The sequence below is a fragment of the Pseudophryne corroboree genome, chromosome 6, assembly GCF_028390025.1.
Source record: "Pseudophryne corroboree isolate aPseCor3 chromosome 6, aPseCor3.hap2, whole genome shotgun sequence".
Lineage (NCBI taxonomy): Eukaryota > Metazoa > Chordata > Amphibia > Anura > Myobatrachidae > Pseudophryne > Pseudophryne corroboree.
The window spans coordinates 201,253,751-201,273,878 of NC_086449.1; the positions used below are offsets into that span (position 1 = coordinate 201,253,751).

Consider the following 20,128-nt stretch of genomic DNA (forward strand, 5'->3'; position numbering starts at 1 on the left):
ATTCCATGAGCCCCTTAGTCAGACACAAATCAGCCTCTCTGACGCTACTGCAGCCGAAGAGAGGCTGCTGTCACTGCTGACAAGTAACGGGGGTGGCACAGGAGGGGGGAAAGGTGGCAGACCCAGACCCCTGCTGGTCCCCTCTAGCCCGATCCCAGTAATTAGTACACGCTTTCCACAGCCCTGGCAGGGGAGGAGGAGGAGGAGGAGCCAGCTTGTCAACACTATGGGTAATGGGGTGTGCGGGCCAGGTGCCCATGTACACCACAAACCCTGCACCAATTGTAAATACTTGTATACAGCTAAATCCTGACAGTTTCAGCCATTTAGTAATTAAGACATTTAATTAAACTTTTATATACAAGAATGTATTTGGCATATATCTGTTCCTCATAACTGATAGGCATTTTATTTTATCCCCTATATCAGGGGTGGCCAACCAGTCAGAGGCAAAGAGCCAGAAAAGATCTGTAGTGAAGGGTAAGAGCCACTATCATGTATGCGCGCAAAAATGGGGGCATGGCCTAGTTGTCACAAAGCCACACCCCATTTTTGTGTGCACACCTTTCGGTATGACGTTTGCAGGAGTATGACCTTGTGTCATAACCCCATTTTTAGTCATGTTGTACAGTGCCACATATATATATAATGCCCCAGTACAGTGCCACATACATATAAAAATGCCAAAAAATGGGTGCCTCCACAGTGCCAGATACACACATGTCCCCACAGTGCCAGATACACACATGTCCCCACAGTGCCAGATACACACATGTCCACACAGTGCCAGATACACACGTCCCCACAGTGCCAGATACACACATGTCCCCACAGTGCCAGATACACACATGTCCCCACAGTGCCAGATACACACATGTCCCCACAGTGCCAGATACACACATGTCCCCACAGTGCCAGATACACACGTCCCCACAGTGCCAGATACACACATGTCCCCACAGTGCCAGATACACACGTCCCCACAGTGCCAGATACACACGTCCCCACAGTGCCAGATACACACGTCCCCACAGTGCCAGATACACACGTCCCCACAGTGCCAGATACACACGTCCCCACAGTGCCAGATATCCTGCCAGATACACGTCCTTACAGTGCCAGATATGCCCACAGTGCCAGATACACGTCCCCACAGTGCCAGATATCCTGCCAGATACACGTCCTTACAGTGCCAGATATGATCACAGTGTCAGATACACATGTCCCCACAGTGCCCTCTCCCCAACTGCTGCCCACCGCTCTGCTCAGGCTGCTGCTGTTTGTGAGGAGAGCGGAGCGTGCGCCTCTCCTGCCCCTCAGTCTCCGGCGGCGGTGTTAATCTCCAATTAGGTGCCGTTCCGTGAGCCAATCAAAGCTTGCGGTCAAGCAGCCAATCAGGAGCCTTAGCGGACGGTCCGTGAGCTTTGATTGACTCACAGGTCGGCGCCATTAAAAACAGTGAGAAGAGCCGCATGCTGAGGAAGAAAGAACCGCATGCGGCTCGAGAGCCGTGGGTTGGCCACTGCTGCCCTATATATTTGATAATTCTCCTTAAAATAAAGGCACTGTTGCTTCACTGTACCTCTTTGGTCTAATCTGCATGATTGTGACTCCAGTGTTCTCATCCCCATTGAGTATAGTATGAATTAATGGTGCTGGTCCTCGCCACCTGGGAAGGAGGCTGGGGTGTACATTCAGGATCCCACTGAAATAAACACGTTCAGTCAGCAAAGGTTCCAACAGAGGAGTCAGTATAAAATATACAATGTAATTTACCTACTAAGGGAATTTTAAGATGAGGTCTTCACGAAGAAGTCGTCCAAACGACGCCACCACTCCAACGTCAAACTGGTTACATTGGCTAGTATCAGGCCACTCATGGATCGGGATCCCTTGGTCAGCTGCATAATTTGCTACTGGAAAACCCGTCCGCAATAAAGACGGCAGAGAAATCACCTCTAGACGTCCTACTACTGCCTCTTGTGCCTTACTGTTTTGTCCATCCCGAAGTAAAAAATAAATAAATTTAAAAAAAATGTACAAATCAATAATGCTACAGATTTACATATTTTGATACTTAAAACTGTAAACTACAATCATCCTAAATTTCATATATGCAAATTCTTCTCTGCACCTTTTGGTACATCAGACATGTGTGCCTGGCAATATTTTGCATGGAGAATAAATAATGACATACTTATGAGGCACTTTGAGTTGTTCTTATTAAAACTCTGTAGAGAACATAAAAGGAGTATATCTACTAAATTGCAGGCCTATTTAGAAGTGATGTTGCCCATAGCAACCAACCAGATACTAGATCATTAGTGTTCACTCTAGGAGTGAAAAGGGGCAGGGCGCCGGACTCCGGGGGCACATTTGTGCGCGCGCGGCGAAGCCGCGCTCGTTCCCGAAACGGGGGCGTGGCCACACCTACGTCATTTTAGGGGGCGGTGCGGCCCACAGACGCTACTATAGAGAGCGTCTGTGGCCAGCGACGTCACTGTTGGGGGCGTGCCCAGCACCTCCGTCAGTGCTGGGCTTCCCCCAGCTCTCTCTCAATGCGTGAATGGATGCCGCGCGCATGCGCACGGCATCTATACACGCCGGGAGGGCAGGAAGCGGGCGGCTGTTCTAGCAGGGCGCCGCAAAAGGGGCAGGGCGGGTTTTGCCTGCTAAAAAACGGGCAGGGCGCGGCGCCCTGCTAAAACAGCCTAGAGTGAACACTAGATCATTATCTTCTATCTAGAATGTGCTAAATCACAGGTTCTCAAACTCGGTCCTCAGGACCCACACAGTGCATGTTTTGCAGGTAACCCAGCAGGTGCACAGGTGTATTAATTACTGACTGACAAATTTTAAAAGGTCCACAGGTGGAGATAATTATTTAACTTGCGATTCTGTGAGGAGACCTGCAAAACATGCACTGTGTGGGGTCCTGAGGACAGAGTTTGAGAACCTATGTGCTAAATAAATGGTAAGTAGAATCTGATTGGTTGCTATCTCCACTTCTAAAAAAAATCACACTTTAGTAAATATACCTCAAAGACTGAGATCACACTGGGAGACTCTAGCTTCATCCATTATCAACAATCCCTGTGCTGAGATTATTAGAATATGTTATACTCGGGACATACTCACTGGAATCATTGTATTCATATATGGATTACAAATTGTCACTTTAAAGTGTCCCCCTGTGCAACAGTTTATGGACAGGGGTATACTAATACAGGTACACCACCGATAATCTGGCACCCTTGGTCCAGCACTGTGCCGGATTATCCATTTTGCTGGATTATCGGTGGTACATACAGTGGCACCCTGATAGCTAATCCTCCCACTGCTCACCACCTAATCCTAAACCTCCAGCAGCCTAACTGGACCCTCCTGCAGCCCTAATCCCCACACACACACACACACACACACACACACACAGATTAACTCTAACTAGCAACCTGAGCCCTACTGCAGCCTAACCCCCCCCCCCCCGCCTGATAAATCCGGATTAACGGCGGTTCCAGACCATCAAGTGCCTTATAATCAGTGTTGTACCTGTATAAACAAGTATTTTGTTATTAATACTTACAAATAAACTATAGAAGATTTTACCTAGTCAGCGCAGCTACTCCGATTCTTTCTGAAATTGAGTCTACGAGCTGAGGGGGGTTTTAGGCCGCAGAGTAATTTCAAAAGAACAACGGAGCCAGTAAACTGAGTTGGGGCTGTAATACCGGCGGTCGGGATCCTGGAGGTCAGCATCCAGATCGCCAGAATGCCAGCAGGGGCAGAGGCTCGACGTGCCAAAAAAAACAAAATCGAGAGATTTTCAGCACACTGCACATGCACACACAATCAAAGTGCGATCGCATCCCGGAAGGATGGAACCGCACTTTGACAGAACCGGCCGTTGCAGGGGCAGCGCGGGCAAAAGGGGGGTGGATCGGCAGCTCCGGTCAAGAAAATGGCGGTGGACCGCCTGCATACGCAGCTTAGCTGCAGGGGGTCATCTACAGTTGCCGCTGGGCAGGCCATTCAGCATGCGATAGAAAGGATTGCAGATTCTGCTTTTTAGCAGAATCTACAATCCTTACTGAATAACCCCCTATATTCCCTACCACGGATGGTGACTTAGCCAAGAATTGAACTTATGACCTCCATAACCGTGAGGCAGTAATGCCTGAACACTACACCAACCATGCCGCTATAGCTAGTGCACACACTTTTGTCGTAACTAGCAGCTATAATTAAATGACCCGTGCACACAATGGGCCCGATTCAGAGTTGATCGCAGCAGCAAATTTGTTAGCAGTTGGGCAAAACCATGTGCACTGCAGGGGGGGGGAGCAGATATAACATGTGCAGAGAGAGTTAGATTTGGGTGGGGTGTGTTCAAACTGAAATCTAAATTGCAGTGTAAAAATAAAGCAGACAGTATTTACCCTGCACAGAAACAATATACCCACCCAAATCTAACTCTCTCTGCACATGCTATATCTGCCACACATGCAGTGCACATAGGGGGTCATTCAGATCCGATCGCACGCTGCCTTTTTTTTGCAGCCGTGCAATCGAGTCTACACAGCGCATGCGTGCGGGCCACAAATGCGCAGGCACGTCGCTGGCCAGCGACGCATTCTACTAAAAAAGCGATTGCGGTGGCGATTGCAATAAGACTGACAGGAAGAAGGCATTCGTGGGCGGCAACTCACCGTTTTCAGGGACTGTCCAGGAAAACGCAGGCGTGCCTGGCTGTTTCCAGGGAGGGTTCCCGACGTCAGCTCCATACAGGATCATCGCAGTGGCTGATTAAGTCCTGAGCGGTGCAGTTGTGCACCTCTCTGCACAAGCGTTCGTACCACTGCACAGCGATTATCCCCCCTGTAGTCGGCGACTACCTGATCGCTGCAGTGCAAAAAATAGGTCTGATCAGGTCTGATCACCCACATGGTTTTGCCCAACTGCTAACAAATTTGCTGCTGCGATCAACTGAATTACCCCCAATAATAATTAGAAAACCTGGCTGGCCCAAAAGCAGCTGTTGCAGAACTAGACATCTTGAGATGCACCCAACTCATACGTAATTGGGTCTTTTTTCAGCAGCATTTTACGTAAAAGTCAACTGTTTGCGAGTTCATCAGTGATACTGATATTGGTACTAATAACATACTTTTACTTATAATGCAGTGGCATATTACACAACACATAGCCAGATTAAGAGGGGGGCTCAGGGATACTGTACCTTGGGCCCCCCAACTAAAGCACACTGACATCACTAGTGCTCCCTCTTGTGCAGCAGCAGGCCCATTTCTTCACCAAGCCCAGCCAACTCTCCTCCTAACCATCTTGTCTATGCTCACTGTCTACCCCTTCTGTGTCACCCTGGTCTGTTAGCCCTTCACCTTTTAGATTGTAAGCTCACAAGAGTAGGGCCTTCTTTCCTCGTGTGCCTTTCCTTTTTTACTTATACTATTTTATACTCCATACTCCCTTTGATGGCACCTAACCCTGGTTTTCTATACCTGTCCTATATTGTCTTGAACTGTAATTGCTGTTTTCTGGTTTGCTCATTTGATTATGTACTGTATAATGAGTGCTGCGGATCCCTTGTGGCACCATATAAATAAAGGATAATAATAATAACCAGTATGTCAGACTGTAAGTAGGACAGTATACAGTGGTCTTTCTGAAAGTTTTTATAACTGAAAGACGTGTTATCAAACTACCTAACACACCCCTCCCTCCCTACCCATATTTTTAGCTCATTACAAAAACAACATTAAAGCTGGGTACACACCCCACTAAATGATGCAACAAATGATGTGTCAGTCATTCCAATTTCACTAAATCCCAAATACATGCGATACAGCGTACACACTATGAAATCTTCCTAATGAGGGCATGATATGTAATGTCAGGGTATTGTATTTGATTACTTGTTACTCCTGTAAACGGTGCAGCCGTGAGTACACACTACACAACGTGCAGCACATTGTACATCGCATCATCCTAAAGGGCCCCATACACTACAGCAACATGTCGGACCCTCATGTTGCATAAGGTTTCCCTTGAACCGCCCAGCAGGATTGCATAGGATCCATCGCATGCGGTCCTTTTGCATACAATGTATTGTATGCGTTCCCAGCCATGCCTGCGGGAACCGACATATCACGAGGGCAGCACTAACGACCTAAGGGCTCCGATCCGATGCTCACGGGACCGCGCATCGGATTGGATGTAAAACACATCCGATTTGCCACTTTTCACCTGATTTATTGACCCCAAAGGTCAAAATCGGATGAAAGTGGGCATTATAGTCGTATTGTATGGGGCCTTTTACTGACATGCAGCACATCAGATGGGACAACGCGATGAACGATGGGTACAACGATGGATTGTGTAATATGGTTGTTCCGATCCACCTCAGGCCAATTTATTGGATGACCAATCTAATAGTGTGTGCCCAGCTAAGTTTTGAGATGTAGAAGACAAAGTGGAAGTAAAACATTGACATGCCAGTATGTTCTTTGATTTGTTTGTCAGAGATATTCTAACTATAACAACCATATTTTACCTGCATCTATGAAGAATTTTAAGAGATTCCAGGGCAAACTCATCGGTTCCAAAAAACATGACATTGAATGGGGGGTGCGGTTGGTGTGTCTGACCACAGGAATGGTCTCTGTGTGACTGTCCATGAGGGCCACCATGACAGTGCAAGCCATGAATCTTCTTCCCCCGAGGTCCCTCTGTGGGGATACAGCAGTAACTTGCCCCACTGTTCAGACACAGACCCCTCCTTGTCACACTGGTACAGAAGGCTCGCCTCTGAGGACTTACAAGTGTCATGGCTCCTTGTTGGGTGACACATCTCCACAGTTGTCTCCTAGAGACTGACCATGTCCTGCAGCTCTTTACTCCCTTACACCCTGTAGACCCGTGTTCTGTATTGTAACACCCATCTCTGCCCGGCAGCCCTCCTCCATCAGGTACTCCTGCAGCCTCCTGCCCCAGCTGCACAGCCAGGGTAACCGCGGACCTGCCACTAGTTGCCACATATCCAGCCCCCTGCAGACGGATACCCCATGTACAGGCACGTTCTGCCCTGACCAGCGCCCTCCAGCTCGGGTAATATAACACCATGGTACTTGCTAATGTATACAGCCCCCAGAAAAAGCAGATTCAGCGGGCATCACAACCTTCCCAGCACCGGAGCAGTCACTGGGAGCCGCCATCTTTGAAATGGGAAGCGCCCTGTAAAAAATGTTCCCAGAGGAAACAGAAGACGCCGCACTAAGGTTCCTATATGAGTAGGCGGGAAGGACACGCCAGACATTACGATGCTGTGCCAGCTGCGGGTTTGTTTACGTTAGAAAAGTACTTTTTTAAAAATTTTTACATATTTGTAGGAAGATGGTTTTAGAACGTTTATAAATTCCAGTTTTGGGCCGTGATGTAGTAATAAATAGTTTGTGCCATAAACAGTACTATAAATGTGATCTATGTCCTCCTAACACAGCACTTCTGTACATGTACCTCATACCTCCCAACATGACCCTCTCCAGGAGGGACAGAATGCTCTGCTCCTGGACTACCCTCTTAATTTATGATGCCATCACCTGTGCTGAAACACCTTTCTTATCCATTACCTGTTCAAAACAGGTGCTGGCAATTATACATTAAGAGAAAAGTCCAGAAGCAGAGCATTATGTCCCTCCTGGAGAGGGTCATGTTGGGAGGTATGGTACCTTATGGAATTTTTGATGGCATGGGGTACGCATACCTCCAAACATGACCCTCTCCAGGAGGGACACAATGCTCTGCTTCTGGACTTTTCTCTTAATTTGTGATTGCCGGCACCTGTGTTGAACAGATTAATGGATAAGAAAGGAGTTACAGTACAGGTGCTGGCAATCATAAATTAAGAGGGAAGTCCAGGAGCAGAGCATTGTGTACCTCCTGGAGAGGGTCATGTTGGGAGGTATGGGTACGTTCCGTATTGATCTTTGGTGCAGTGCATGGGAGCCAAACTTAAAATTATTGGTGTAGATATGTAACAACAAAATCAGGACGACACGTGCAGCATGAATGTAATACAGGTCTTTACTCAGCATGAGCCAGACACACAGTGGAAGTAACGGGAGCCAAACAGGAAGTGAGTCACCTCGGCATGACATCATCCCCCATGATGCACAGCATGCATTTACATCCCCCCTTTCAAACTGGAAGGAAGCAGAACATAGATGAAACAAATGCAACAATGTGACAATGTTAGGCGTGAACAAAAGAAAATACATTATACAATAAAGTCTTGGAACTTTGGTTTGGGTTTGGACACACGGCCTGATCTGGTAATGGTCCACTGGGAACATATAGGCATGTCCACTGTGACACCAGAGGACTCTGTTATTTCAGAAGTGGTCACTGAGGAAGGACTGTCCATGCAATGCGAATCATCACTGACATTGGTTGCAGCTGTGGTAGAAACTGATGAGTCAGGCTGTGTAGAGCTTTCTTCAGGTACACTTAACAGATGGCGGCGGTTGCGTTCATAGAGGGCATTATCAGACTGTACCACGTAGATATTTGGACGACCTGCAGGATGCTGAACTACTGCATTCGGTCAAATCCTTGCTTGGTTTGCATGCAGACAGGCTGGCCTGGAGACAGTGGTGGCAGGCGGTATGCTGATCTGTCATAAGAAGCTTTGGCAACCATTCTGCGCTTGCTGATGTTCTCCCATACCTGTGGCTCTACTCTGGGTTGCAGGAGCTGCTTTGCTATTGGGATGCCTGTGCGGGTGCGCCGTGCTAATAGGCACTGTGCAGGGGATGGAAGTCCATCTTGGGGCGTGTTTCTCAAGTTTAACAGTGCCAAGTATATGTCCGATCCATCTCGTGCACACTTCTCCATTAGGTGCTTTGCAGAGCGGACTGCGCGCTCTGCCAATCCATTTGACTGTGGGTAGTGTGGACTACCAGTGATGTGCTGGAAGTCCCATGTATTCGCAAAGTCCTTGAACTCTCTACTCTTGAATTGCATGGCATTATCAGTGATCAGCTGCAATGGGGTGCCATGTGCTGCAAAGTGTCTCTTCAGCTTTGCAATGACCATTTGACTTGTGGTGCTGGGCAAGTAGTTTATCTCGAACCATCCTGAATAGGAGTCAACTAGTACCAGGTACTCCTTCCCCCTCCTTTCGAATAGATCAGCCGCAAGAATGGACCACGGAAGATCAGGAATGTCATGGAGAATCATGGGCTCCCGTGGCAGGTGTGAACGCAAGGCATTGCAGGGTGCACCAAACGAGACAGCACGGTCAATGTCACCGTACATGGAGGGCCAGAACGTGGTTTCAAGGCCCTACACTTGGTAGCCTCCAGGCCGGCATGCCGGTGCTTCCATGATATGAAATGTATGTATAGCCATCACTGCTGTTAGCACATATTGGGGGTAATGCTGAAGGGTGCACAGACCCATCAGTCATTGTGTTGTCTGCAATTTATAGGCTTATTGGTAGGCTTACCATACCATCCCTTTAAACCGGGACACATGAATTACATAGGTTCTCTGGCTGGCTGTCCTCAAGCCTGCATTTCACCTAGTTTTAAGCAGAACCTGTGTAATTTATGAGTGTCCCAGTTTAAAGGGATAGTGTGGTAAGTCTACTTATTGGGCTAACAATAGCATTGACGTTGCACAGGAAGTCAATGAAGGGTCCGATCCACTCTTCTCTGATGGCTCACTCCTCTCCTTCCATGTTTCCAGCCCTACTACTCCTTTCATATCTCCTCCCTGGTGTGCAGAGTCAGACAGAAATCATATAGAGAAGTCTGCCTCCCATAGCATTCAGTTGCTGCAGACCAGGTATGTGTACTAGTGGGGCTGTCCACTGGGGTATTGATGTTATGTAAAGAGGCAATTAATACAATGTAGGTGTGGTAATGTAATGGGGAGTTTATGTAATGTTGAGGTTGGTATCTGGTTCTTTATGTAATGTGAAGGCTAATCATGTAAAGTATCAGCAGGTGGGAGGCTACTAATTTTATGTTTGGACTCGATGGCGGTAGTAGGCCTAGGGTGTTCATTAGTTGTAATGGAAACATACGGAGTGGTTCCCACACTGAGTCATACACAATCAAAAAGAACCATCAATTTGCCTACCCTAGCTGTAAGTAATCAATAATAGGCCTATCAGGGTTATAGTCAATTTGAAAAGGCCTGGTGGTGCATGCTTGGAGTAAAGAATTAAGTTAGGAGCAAAGGGATGAGAATAGAATACTCTCCTGCGGGGGCAAGATCTTATGACATTTAGATAAATATTTGGAAAATATTAAACTTTCTTAAATCATAAACCACTATTGAGAATCACAAAAGAAAATATATACAGACTGAAATATGTTCATGGGTAGGCTTACCATACTATCCATTTAAACCAGGGCACTCTTGGATTATACTAGCCACAGAACCTGTGTAACTCATGTGTGTCCAGTTTAAAGGGATAGTATGGTAAGCCTACACATGTGTCACAATGAAAAGGGAACACTGATAGTATTATAGTTGTATAAGCTTCTCAGAAAAAAAATGGTGTATGGAACATAGTTTTGCCAAAGAGCAGCAAAGCCCTGGATTTAGTATAATGATACACATAAGATCAGTGAGTCCCAGGAAGTGTAATAATCTTCCCCATTTATATTGCACCTTGTTACTATGCTACATCCATGAATACAAGGTTAGTAGTAACCTATATACAGTATGGGACACATTAGGCTTGCACACATTAAGTATTTACATTGGCAAAATATGTTGCAAGAATACCGAAAATCATATGAAGTGTTGACACATAGTAAAATACATACCACAAACTCCAATATGCTAACAAAATAATATTCAATGCCATCAAGTTTTAAGAATGAAAAGTACAGGTTGAGTATCCCATATCCAAATATTCCGAAATACGGAATATTCCGAAATACGGACTTTTTTGAGTGAGAGTGAGATAGTGAAACCTTTGTTTTTTGATGGCTCAATGTACACAAACTTTGTTTAATACACAAAGTTATTAAAAATATTGTATTAAATGACCTTCAGGCTGTGTCTATAAGGAGTATATGAAACATAAATGAATTGTGTGAATGTACACACACTTTGTTTAATGCACAAAGTTATAAAAGATATTGGCTAAAATGACCTCCAGGCTGTGTATATAAGGTGTATATGAAACATAAATGCATTCTGTGCTTAGATTTAGGTCCCATCACCATGATATCTCATTATGGTATGTAATTATTCCAAAATACGGAAAAATCCGATATCCAAAATACCTCTGGTCCCAAGCATTTTGGATAAGGGATACTCAACCTGTAATACAATATGCAGATGTGCTGTAGGGACGCTTAAGCCCTAATTTATGCTATGACCATGCAGGTACGTGTAAAGGTATCAAGTAGTCTGGAAAAGATCTGCACTGTAGGTACTGGGCTTCTGCTGTCCGCCATGTGCCTTATAGCAGTGAACATGTGTCTTTTTTTCTGTTTGATTTGTGTGTATTAACTTGAGTCATTTAATTGCAGCCTCTGCAGTCTGCTGAATTTTAAATGAACCTCCATACCCCATCTACATATCTGGATTTTTTACCCACAATCTCTGAGTTTTATTGAGACTTGAAAATGGAGGTTAAAACTGTAGGCGGGAAAGGAGTTGCATGTAGTAATAGAGTGACATATGCCCTCAAGTACTGGGCACAGTCCTCATATGATAGGGCTGTCTCCAGCCGAAGAGTGTCTCTGGTGAGTCATTGTGTGGCAGGCCAGTGGTATGGTGTCTTTATGTATTTTTTTTTTTATTTTTTTTTCTCAAATATTTTATTAGGTTTATATTTGCATATACATACATAAAGGAGACATGCCTCTAATGCAAAATAAGCAGGCATACAATGAGAAAGGAGAAGCCACAATATTGAACAGAGTGGGACTATGCATATTAAATAGAGCAGGAACACCAGCAAACAGAAAAGTTACCCTCTTGCGAGTAACAATGTAAAGAATTAGGGCAGAGAATTTAACCATAACATTTCTAGGCTCTCCTCAAAATCTAGTATATAAGAGGCGTCAATGCAAAAATCTCAAACAAATCACAAAAAATACAAAGCGAACAACAATTAAACACGGGATGACAAGAACGAGGACAAATGACAGGACTACATAGGGACCACACAAAAGCATATGACCTAGGTCAGCAGGGTGCTAGGTAGTTACATATCTAATCAGTAGTGCGAAACTAAATGAAATGTGGAAGAAATGTAGATGGATGGTGGGGTGAATATAGCAACAGGAGAAAAATTCCGTACAAAGACACACAAGGTGCATAGCAAATCGAAGCAAAAGACCTTTAGAACATGCCAAAAATATTTCAATCTAATACCGCTTTCACATCGCTAACCCGGTAAAGAACCGGCTTTTGAACACGCTTCCGACCCGGGTGGATTATGAATTCTAGCTATGGACATTTGTGGTGAGATCAGTCTGTGGTTTCATACTGCGAAAAAGTATGGTTTGGGTATCTGTATCCAGAGTCTCAATGTAGTGCCTCCACTTAGTGTGAAATTGTACCATCTTCCATTCATCATCAGAAAGTGTGGATCTCCTATCAAAATAAAGTGTAGAAGCTTGAGTTTTAACTCTTGGATAGATGGTGCAGTTTTTTTCATCCTGTGAATCAAAATACGCTTTTTAGCTAGTGTGACTATAATCATAAGTAAAGGAATGACTGATTTCCTTTCACTACATAGGTTCCAGTTTCCAAAGTTAGAGCAAAGACATGCTAGTGGATCTAAAGTATGAATCAAGCTGAAAATGGTATTAAGATACATGACAATTTTATTCCAAAATCTTCTGACTTTGGACCAGTTTCAAAAACAGTGTAAAAAAAACAGCATTAGAGATCCAAGCAATTTTGTGCGAATTGGGTCTGATTCGAGCCGGCGACCCCCATGCGTTTGAGAGCGTTGGGTATGCTTGACCGGCGGCCGGGATCCCAGCTGTCAGCATTCCGATGCTGGGATCCCGGCTGCTAGAATTCCGGCAGGGTGGCGAGCGCAACAAAGGCCCTTGCGGGCTCAGCGTCTCGCTGTGCTCGCCACAGGTTATATTCCCACTCTGTGGGTGTCGTGGTCACCCAAGAGTGGGAATAGCCCTCGGCCCCCTGCCGGCATTCTGGCGGCTGGGATCCCTGCATCTGCATGCTGACCGCCAGGATTCCGGCCGCCGGTATCGTAACTACATCCCTTACAAACAAATTTCTATAATAATTACATACATTTGAAACCGCAGCCACACGAGTCACACTTGCTAGTCTCCTCTGTAATGATGGCAGTGCACAGGGAGGGCTGCCACTCGGACTCTGTGAATAAGAACTTAAACCATTCAAAAAACATTCCTCAAGCATCATTTTAAAATATTAAAGTTTTAACTAGATGTAATATAATTTCCCAGCAGATAGATCTAACACACCAGTAATACCCTCTGGATTCAATATGCCTCTGCTCTTGTCCCACAAGACCTAATATGCAAGACTAATAAGCAAGTCATTCTGTGCAAGCCCCAGTATTCTCTCCTCCTCCTCCTCCAGATGGTCTCACATCTCCAGTCCGAGTGTAGCCTCACATGATGTAACGACACAAACATAATAAGAAAAACATGATCTCTCAGCATCTAATCAGTCAAAGCACAGGAGCCATCTTTGTGGGTGCTTGAACTTCCTCAGTAATTGTATTGCCACTTTCTCTGACGTCCTAGTGGATGCTGGGGACTCCGTCAGGACCATGGGGATTAGCGGCTCCGCAGGAGACAGGGCACAAAAATAAAGCTTTAGGATCAGGTGGTGTGCACTGGCTCCTCCCCCTATGACCCTCCTCCAAGCCTCAGTTAGGTTTTTGTGCCCGTCCGAGCAGGGTGCAATCTAGGTGGCTCTCCTAAAGAGCTGCTTAGAAAAAGTTTTTAGGTTTTTTATTTTACAGTGAGTCCTGCTGGCAACAGGCTCACTGCAACGAGGGACTTAGGGGAGAAGAAGTGAACTCTCCTGCGTGCAGGATGGATTGGCTTCTTAGGCTACTGGACACCATTAGCTCCAGAGGGATCGAACACAGGCCCAGCCATGGAGTCCGGTCCCGGAGCCGCGCCGCCGACCCCCTTGCAGATGCCGAAAAGTGAAGAGGTCCAGAAACCGGCGGCAGAAGACTTTTCAGTCTTCATGAGGTAGCGCACAGCACTGCAGCTGTGCGCCATTGTTGTCACACACTTCACACTAGCGGTCACGGAGGGTGCAGGGCGCTGCGGGGGGCGCCCTGGGCAGCAATGAGAATACCTTGTTCTGGCTAAAAGATACATCACATATAGCCCCTGGGGCTATATGGATGTATTTAACCCCTGCCAGGTCTCAGAAAAACGGGAGAAGAAGCCCGCCAAAAAGGGGGCGGGGCCTATTCTCCTCAGCACACAGCGCCATTTTCCCTCACAGAAATGCTGGTGGGAAGGCTCCCAGGCTCTCCCCTGCACTGCACTACAGAAACAGGGTTAAAACAGAGAGGGGGGGCACTTACTTGGCGATATGATTATATATATTAAGATGCTATAAGGGAAAAACCCTTATATAAAGGTTGTCCCTGTATAATTATAGCGTTTTGGTGTGTGCTGGCAAACTCTCCCTCTGTCTCTCCAAAGGGCTAGTGGGGTCCTGTCCTCTATCAGAGCATTCCCTGTGTGTGTGCTGTGTGTCGGTACGTGTGTGTCGACATGTATGAGGACGATGTTGGTGAGGAGGCGGAGCAATTGCCTGTAATGGTGATGTCACTCTCTAGGGAGTCGACACCGGAATGGATGGCTTATTTAAGGAATTACGTGATAATGTCAACACGCTGCAAGGTCGGTTGACGACATGAGACGGCCGGCAAACCAATTAGTACCTGTCCAGGCGTCTCAAACACCGTCAGGGGCGTTAAAACGTCCTTTTACCTCAGTCGGTCGACACAGACACGGACACTGACTCCAGTGTAAACGGTGAAGAAACAAACGTATTTTCCTTTAGGGCCACACGTTACTTGTTAAGGGCAATGAAGGAGGTGTTACATATTTCTGATACTACAAGTACCACAAAAAAGGGTATTATGTGGAGTGTGAAAAAACTACCTGTAGTTTTTCCTGAATCAGATAAATTAAATGAAGTGTGTGATGATGCGTGGGTTTCCCCCGATAGAAAATTATTGGCGGTATACCCTTTCCCGCCAGAAGTTAGGGCGCGTTGGGAAACACCCCTTAGGGTGGATAAGGCGCTCACACGCTTATCAAAACAAGTGGCGTTACCGTCTCCAGATACGGCCGCCCTCAAGGAGCCAGCTGAAAGGAGGCTGGAAAATATCCTAAAAAGTATATACACACATACTGGTGTTATACTGCGACCAGCGATCGCCTCAGCCTGGATGTGCAGCGCTGGGGTGGCTTGGTCGGATTCCCTGACTGAAAATATTGATACCCTTGACAGGGACAGTATTTTATTGACTATAGAGCATTTAAAGGATGCATTTCTATATATGCGAGATGCACAGAGGGATATTTGCCCTCTGGCATCAAGAGTAAGTGCGATGTCCATATCTGCCAGAAGTTGTTTATGGACACGACAGTGGTCAGGTGATGCAGATTCCAAACGGCACATGGAAGTATTGCCGTATAAAGTTATTTGGGATCGGTCCATCGGACCTGGTGGCCACGGCAACAGCTGGAAAATCCACCTTTTTTACCCCAAGTCACATCTCAGCAGAAAAAGACACCGTCTTTTCAGCCTCAGTCCTTTCGTCCCCATAATGGCAAGCAGGCAAAAGGCCAGTCATATCTGCCCAGGGATAGAGGAAAGGGAAGAAGACTGCAGCAGGCAGCCCATTCCCAGGAACAAAAGCCCTCCACCGCTTTTGCCAAGTCCTCAGCATGACGCTGGGGCCGTACAAGCGGACTCAGGTGCGGTGGGGGGTCGTCTCAAGAGTTTCAGCGCGCAGTGGGCTCACTCGCAAGTGGACCCCTGGATCCTACAAGTAGTATCCCAGGGGTACAGATTGGAAATTCGAGACGTCTCCCCCTCGCAGGTTCCTGAAGTCTGCTTTACCAACGTCTCCCTCCGACAGGGAGGCAGTATTGGAAACAATTCACAAGCTGTATTCCCAGCAGGTGATAATCAAAGTACCCCTCCTACAACAAGGAAAGGGGTGTTATTCCACACTATATTGTGGTACTGAAGCCAGACGGCTCGGTGAGACCTATTCTAAATCTGAAATATTTGAACACTTACATACTAAGGTTCAAATCAAGATGGAGTCACTCAGAGCAGTGATAGCGAACCAGGAAGAAGGGGACTATATGGTGTCCCGGGACATCAAGGATGCTTACCTCCATGTCCCAATTTGCCCTTCTCACCAAGGGTACCTCAGGTTCGTGGTACAAAACTGTCACTATCAGTTTCAGACGCTGCCGTTTGGATTGTCCACGGCACCCCGGGTCTTTACCAAGGTAATGGCCGAAATGATGATTCTTCTTGAAAGAAAAGGCGTCTTAATTATCCCTTACTTGGACGATCTCCTGATAAGGGCAAGGTCCAGAGAACAGTTGAAGGTCGGAGTAGCACTATCTCAAGTAGTTCTACGACAGCACGGGTGGATTCTAAATATTCCAAAATCGCAGCTGTCTCCGACGACACGTCTGCTGTTCCTAGGGATGATTCTGGACACTGTCCAGAAAAAGGTGTTTCTCCCGGAGGAGAAAGCCAGGGAGTTATCCGAGCTAGTCAGGAACCTCCTAAAACCAGGAAAAGTGTCAGTGCATCATTGCACAAGGGTCCTGGGAAAATTGGTGGCTTCTTACGAAGCGATTCCATTCGGCAGATTTCACGCAAGAACTTTTCAGTGGGATCTGCTGGAAAAATGGTCCGGATCGCATCTTCAGATGCATCAGCGGATAACCCTGTCTCCAAGGACAAGGGTGTCTCTTCTGTGGTGGCTGCAGAGTGCTCATCTACTAAAGGGCCACAGAGTCGGCATTCAGGACTGGGTCCTGGTGACCACGGATGCCAGCCTGAAAGGCTGGGGAGCAGTCACACAAGGAAAAAATTTCCAGGGAGTGTGATCAAGTCTGGAGACTTCTCTCCACATAAATATACTGGAGCTAAGAGCAATTTACAATGCTCTAAGCTTAGCAAGACCTCTGCTTCAAGGTCAGCCGGTATTGATCCAGTGGGACAACATCACGGCAGTCGCCCACGTAAACAGACAGGGCGGCACAAGAAGCAGGAGGGCAATGGCAGAAACTGCAAGGATTCTTCGCTGGGCGGAAAATCATGTGATAGCACTGTCAGCAGTGTTCATTCCGGGAGTGGACAACTGGGAAGCAGACTTCCTCAGCACGACCTCCACCCGGGAGAGTGGGGACTTCATCGGGAAGTCTTCCACATGATTGTGAACCGTTGGGAAAGACCAAAGGTGGACATGATGGCGTCCCGCCTGAACAAAAAACTGGACAGGTATTGCGCCAGGTCAAGAGACCCTCAGGCAATAGCTGTGGACGTTCTGGTAACACCGTGGGTGTACCAGTCGGTGTATGTGTTCCCTCCTCTGCTTCTCATACCTAAGGTACTGAGAATTATAAGACGTAGAGGAGTAAGAACTATACTCGTGGCTCCGGATTGGCCAAGAAGGACTTGGTACCCGGAACTTCAAGAGATGCTCACAGAGGACTCATGGCCTCTGCCGCTAAGAAGGGACTTGCTTCAGCAAGTACCAGGTCTGTTCCAAGACTTACCGCGACTGCGTTTGACGGCATGGCGGTGGAACGCCGGATCCTAAGGGAAAAAAGGCATTCCGGAAGAGGTCATTCCTACCCTGGTCAAAGCCAGGAAGGAGGTGACCGCACAACATTATCACCACATGTGGCGAAAATATGTTGCGTGGTGTGAGGCCAGGAAGGCCCCACGAAGAAATTTCAACTCGGTCGATTCCTGCATTTCCTGCAAACAGGAGTGTCTATGGGCCTCAAATTGGGGTCCATTAAGGTTCAAATTTCGGCCCTGTCAAATTTCTTCCAGAAAGAATTGGCTTCAGTTCCTGAAGTCCAGAAGTTTGTCAAGGGAGTATTGCATATACAACCCCCTTTTTGTGCCTCCAGTGGCACTGTGGGATCTCAACGTAGTTCTGGGATTCCTCAAATCACATTTTAAACCGCTCAAATCTGTGGATTTGAAATATCTCACATGAAAAGTGACCATGCTGTTGGCCCTGGCCTCGGCCAGGCAAGTGTCAGAATTGGCGGCTTTGTCTCACAAAAGCCATATCTGATTGTCCATTCAGACAGGGCAGAGCTGCGGACTCGTCCCCAGTTTCTCCCTAAGGTGGTGTCAGCGTTTCACCTGAACCAGCTTATTGTGGTACCTGCGGCTACTAGGGACTTGGAGGACTCCAAGTTGCTAGATGTTGTCAGGGCCCTGAAAATATAGGTTTCCAGGACGGCTGGAGTCAGGAAAACTGACTTGCTGTTATCCTGTATGCACCCAACAAACTGGGTGCTCTTGCTTCTAAGCAGACGATTGCTCGTTGGATTTGTAGCACATTTCAACTTGCACATTCTGTGGCAGGCCTGCCACAGCCTAAATCTGTCAAGGCCCATTCCACAAGGAAGGTGGGCTCATCCTGGGCGGCTGCCCGAGGGGTCTCGGCATTACAACTCTGCCGAGCAGCTACGTGGTCGGGGGAGAACACGTTTGTAAAATTCTACAAATTTGATACCCTGGCTAAAGAGGACCTGGAGTTCTCTCATTCGGTGCTGCAGAGTCATCCGCACTCTCCCGCCCGTTTGGGAGCTTTGGTATAATCCCCATGGTCCTGACGGAGTCCCCAGCATCCACTAGGACGTCAGAGAAAATAAGATTTTACTTACCGATAAATCTATTTCTCGTAGTCCGTAGTGGATGCTGGGCGCCCATCCCAAGTGCGGATTGTCTGCAATACTTGTACATAGTTATTGTTACAAAAAAATCGGGTTGTTATTGTTGTGAGCCGTCTGTTCAGAGGCTCCTACGTTTGTCATACTGTTAACTGGGTTCAGATCACAAGTTGTACGGTGTGATTGGTGTGGCTGGTATGAGTCTTACCCGGGATTCAAAATCCTTCCTTATTGTGTACGCTCGTCCGGGCACAGTATCCTAACTGAGGCTTGGAGGAGGGTCATAGGGGGAGGAGCCAGTGCACACCACCTGATCCTAAAGCTTTATTTTTGTGCCCTGTCTCCTGCGGAGCCGCTAATCCCCATGGTCCTGACGGAGTCCCCAGCATCCACTACGGACTACGAGAAATAGATTTATCGGTAAGTAAAATCTTATTTTCTCTTACGTCCTAAAGGATGCTGGGGTCCACATTAGTACCATGGGGTATAGACGGGTCCACCAGGAGCCATTGGCACTTTAAGAGTTTGAGAGTGTGGGATGGCTCCTCCCTCTATGCCCCTCCTACCAGACTCAGTTTAGAAAATGTGCCCGGAGGAGCCGGTCACAGCTAAGGGAGCCCTACAGAGCTTTTCTAGAAAAGTTTACTTTTAGAGTTTATTATTTTACAGGGAGGCTGCTGGCAACAGCCTCCCTGCTTCGTGGGACTAAGGGGAAGGGGGGGGGGGGGGGGGGAGTAGTGTCCGCCCTGCGAGGTCTGAGCCACTATCTCCGTTGACAGGACACTGAGCTCCTGAGGGGATCAAATGTTTCCCCGCCACAGGGGATCGCTCACCCCGGCAGCATGCCACCACCCCCTTACAGAGCCAGAAGATCTGTGGCGAGTCAGTCACCGGCCCACCTAGCAAGCGGGGAGTCGGTGTGAAGATGGCGGCAACAGGGTATGGAGCGCAGTGCTAACTGCACTCCGGGGCTCAGCGGTACATAGTGCGGCGCTGTGAGGGGTGCCCTGAGCCAGCGCCTACACCCTACACTGACCTCTAAAGCCTGTCAGGGTCCCGGGATCGCTGCCAGCATGAATCCTCAGGCCAGCATAATCTCATGAAGAGCGGGTAGACAGCGCCATTAAGGGGGCGGAGCTTCTCCTCAGAGCGGACCCAGC

The 20,128-nt window shown here is 47.3% G+C and overlaps 2 protein-coding genes across 7 annotated transcripts in view; one reads left to right on the top strand and one right to left on the bottom strand.

Annotated features, from left to right (window-relative positions):
• The window catches only part of MTFMT (mitochondrial methionyl-tRNA formyltransferase), a 31,676-nt gene extending 24,428 nt beyond the window's left edge, over nucleotides 1-7,248 (bottom strand). For all 4 annotated transcript variants that reach the window (XM_063925618.1, XM_063925616.1, XM_063925615.1 and 1 more), the window contains exons 1-3: nucleotides 6,569-7,248; nucleotides 1,781-1,990; nucleotides 1,583-1,705 (exon numbers count right to left, since the gene is read on the bottom strand). In XM_063925618.1, the coding sequence (XP_063781688.1) occupies nucleotides 1,583-1,705; nucleotides 1,781-1,990; nucleotides 6,569-7,137 (902 nt within the window). In that variant the 5' untranslated portion in view covers nucleotides 7,138-7,248. The remainder of the gene's footprint in view (nucleotides 1-1,582; nucleotides 1,706-1,780; nucleotides 1,991-6,568) is intronic.
• Nucleotides 7,249-7,272: 24 nt separating this feature from the next.
• Nucleotides 7,273-20,128, top strand: part of LOC134931849 (organic solute transporter subunit beta-like) — a 104,372-nt gene continuing 91,516 nt past the window's right edge. The window contains exon 1 of one of the 3 annotated variants that reach the window (XM_063925623.1): nucleotides 7,273-7,352. The gene's annotated coding sequence lies outside the window, so the exon portion shown is untranslated. Of the gene's footprint in view, nucleotides 7,372-9,773; nucleotides 9,862-20,128 lie in introns of those variants that run through there. The other 2 variants (XM_063925626.1, XM_063925625.1) reach the window with 2 other exon arrangements.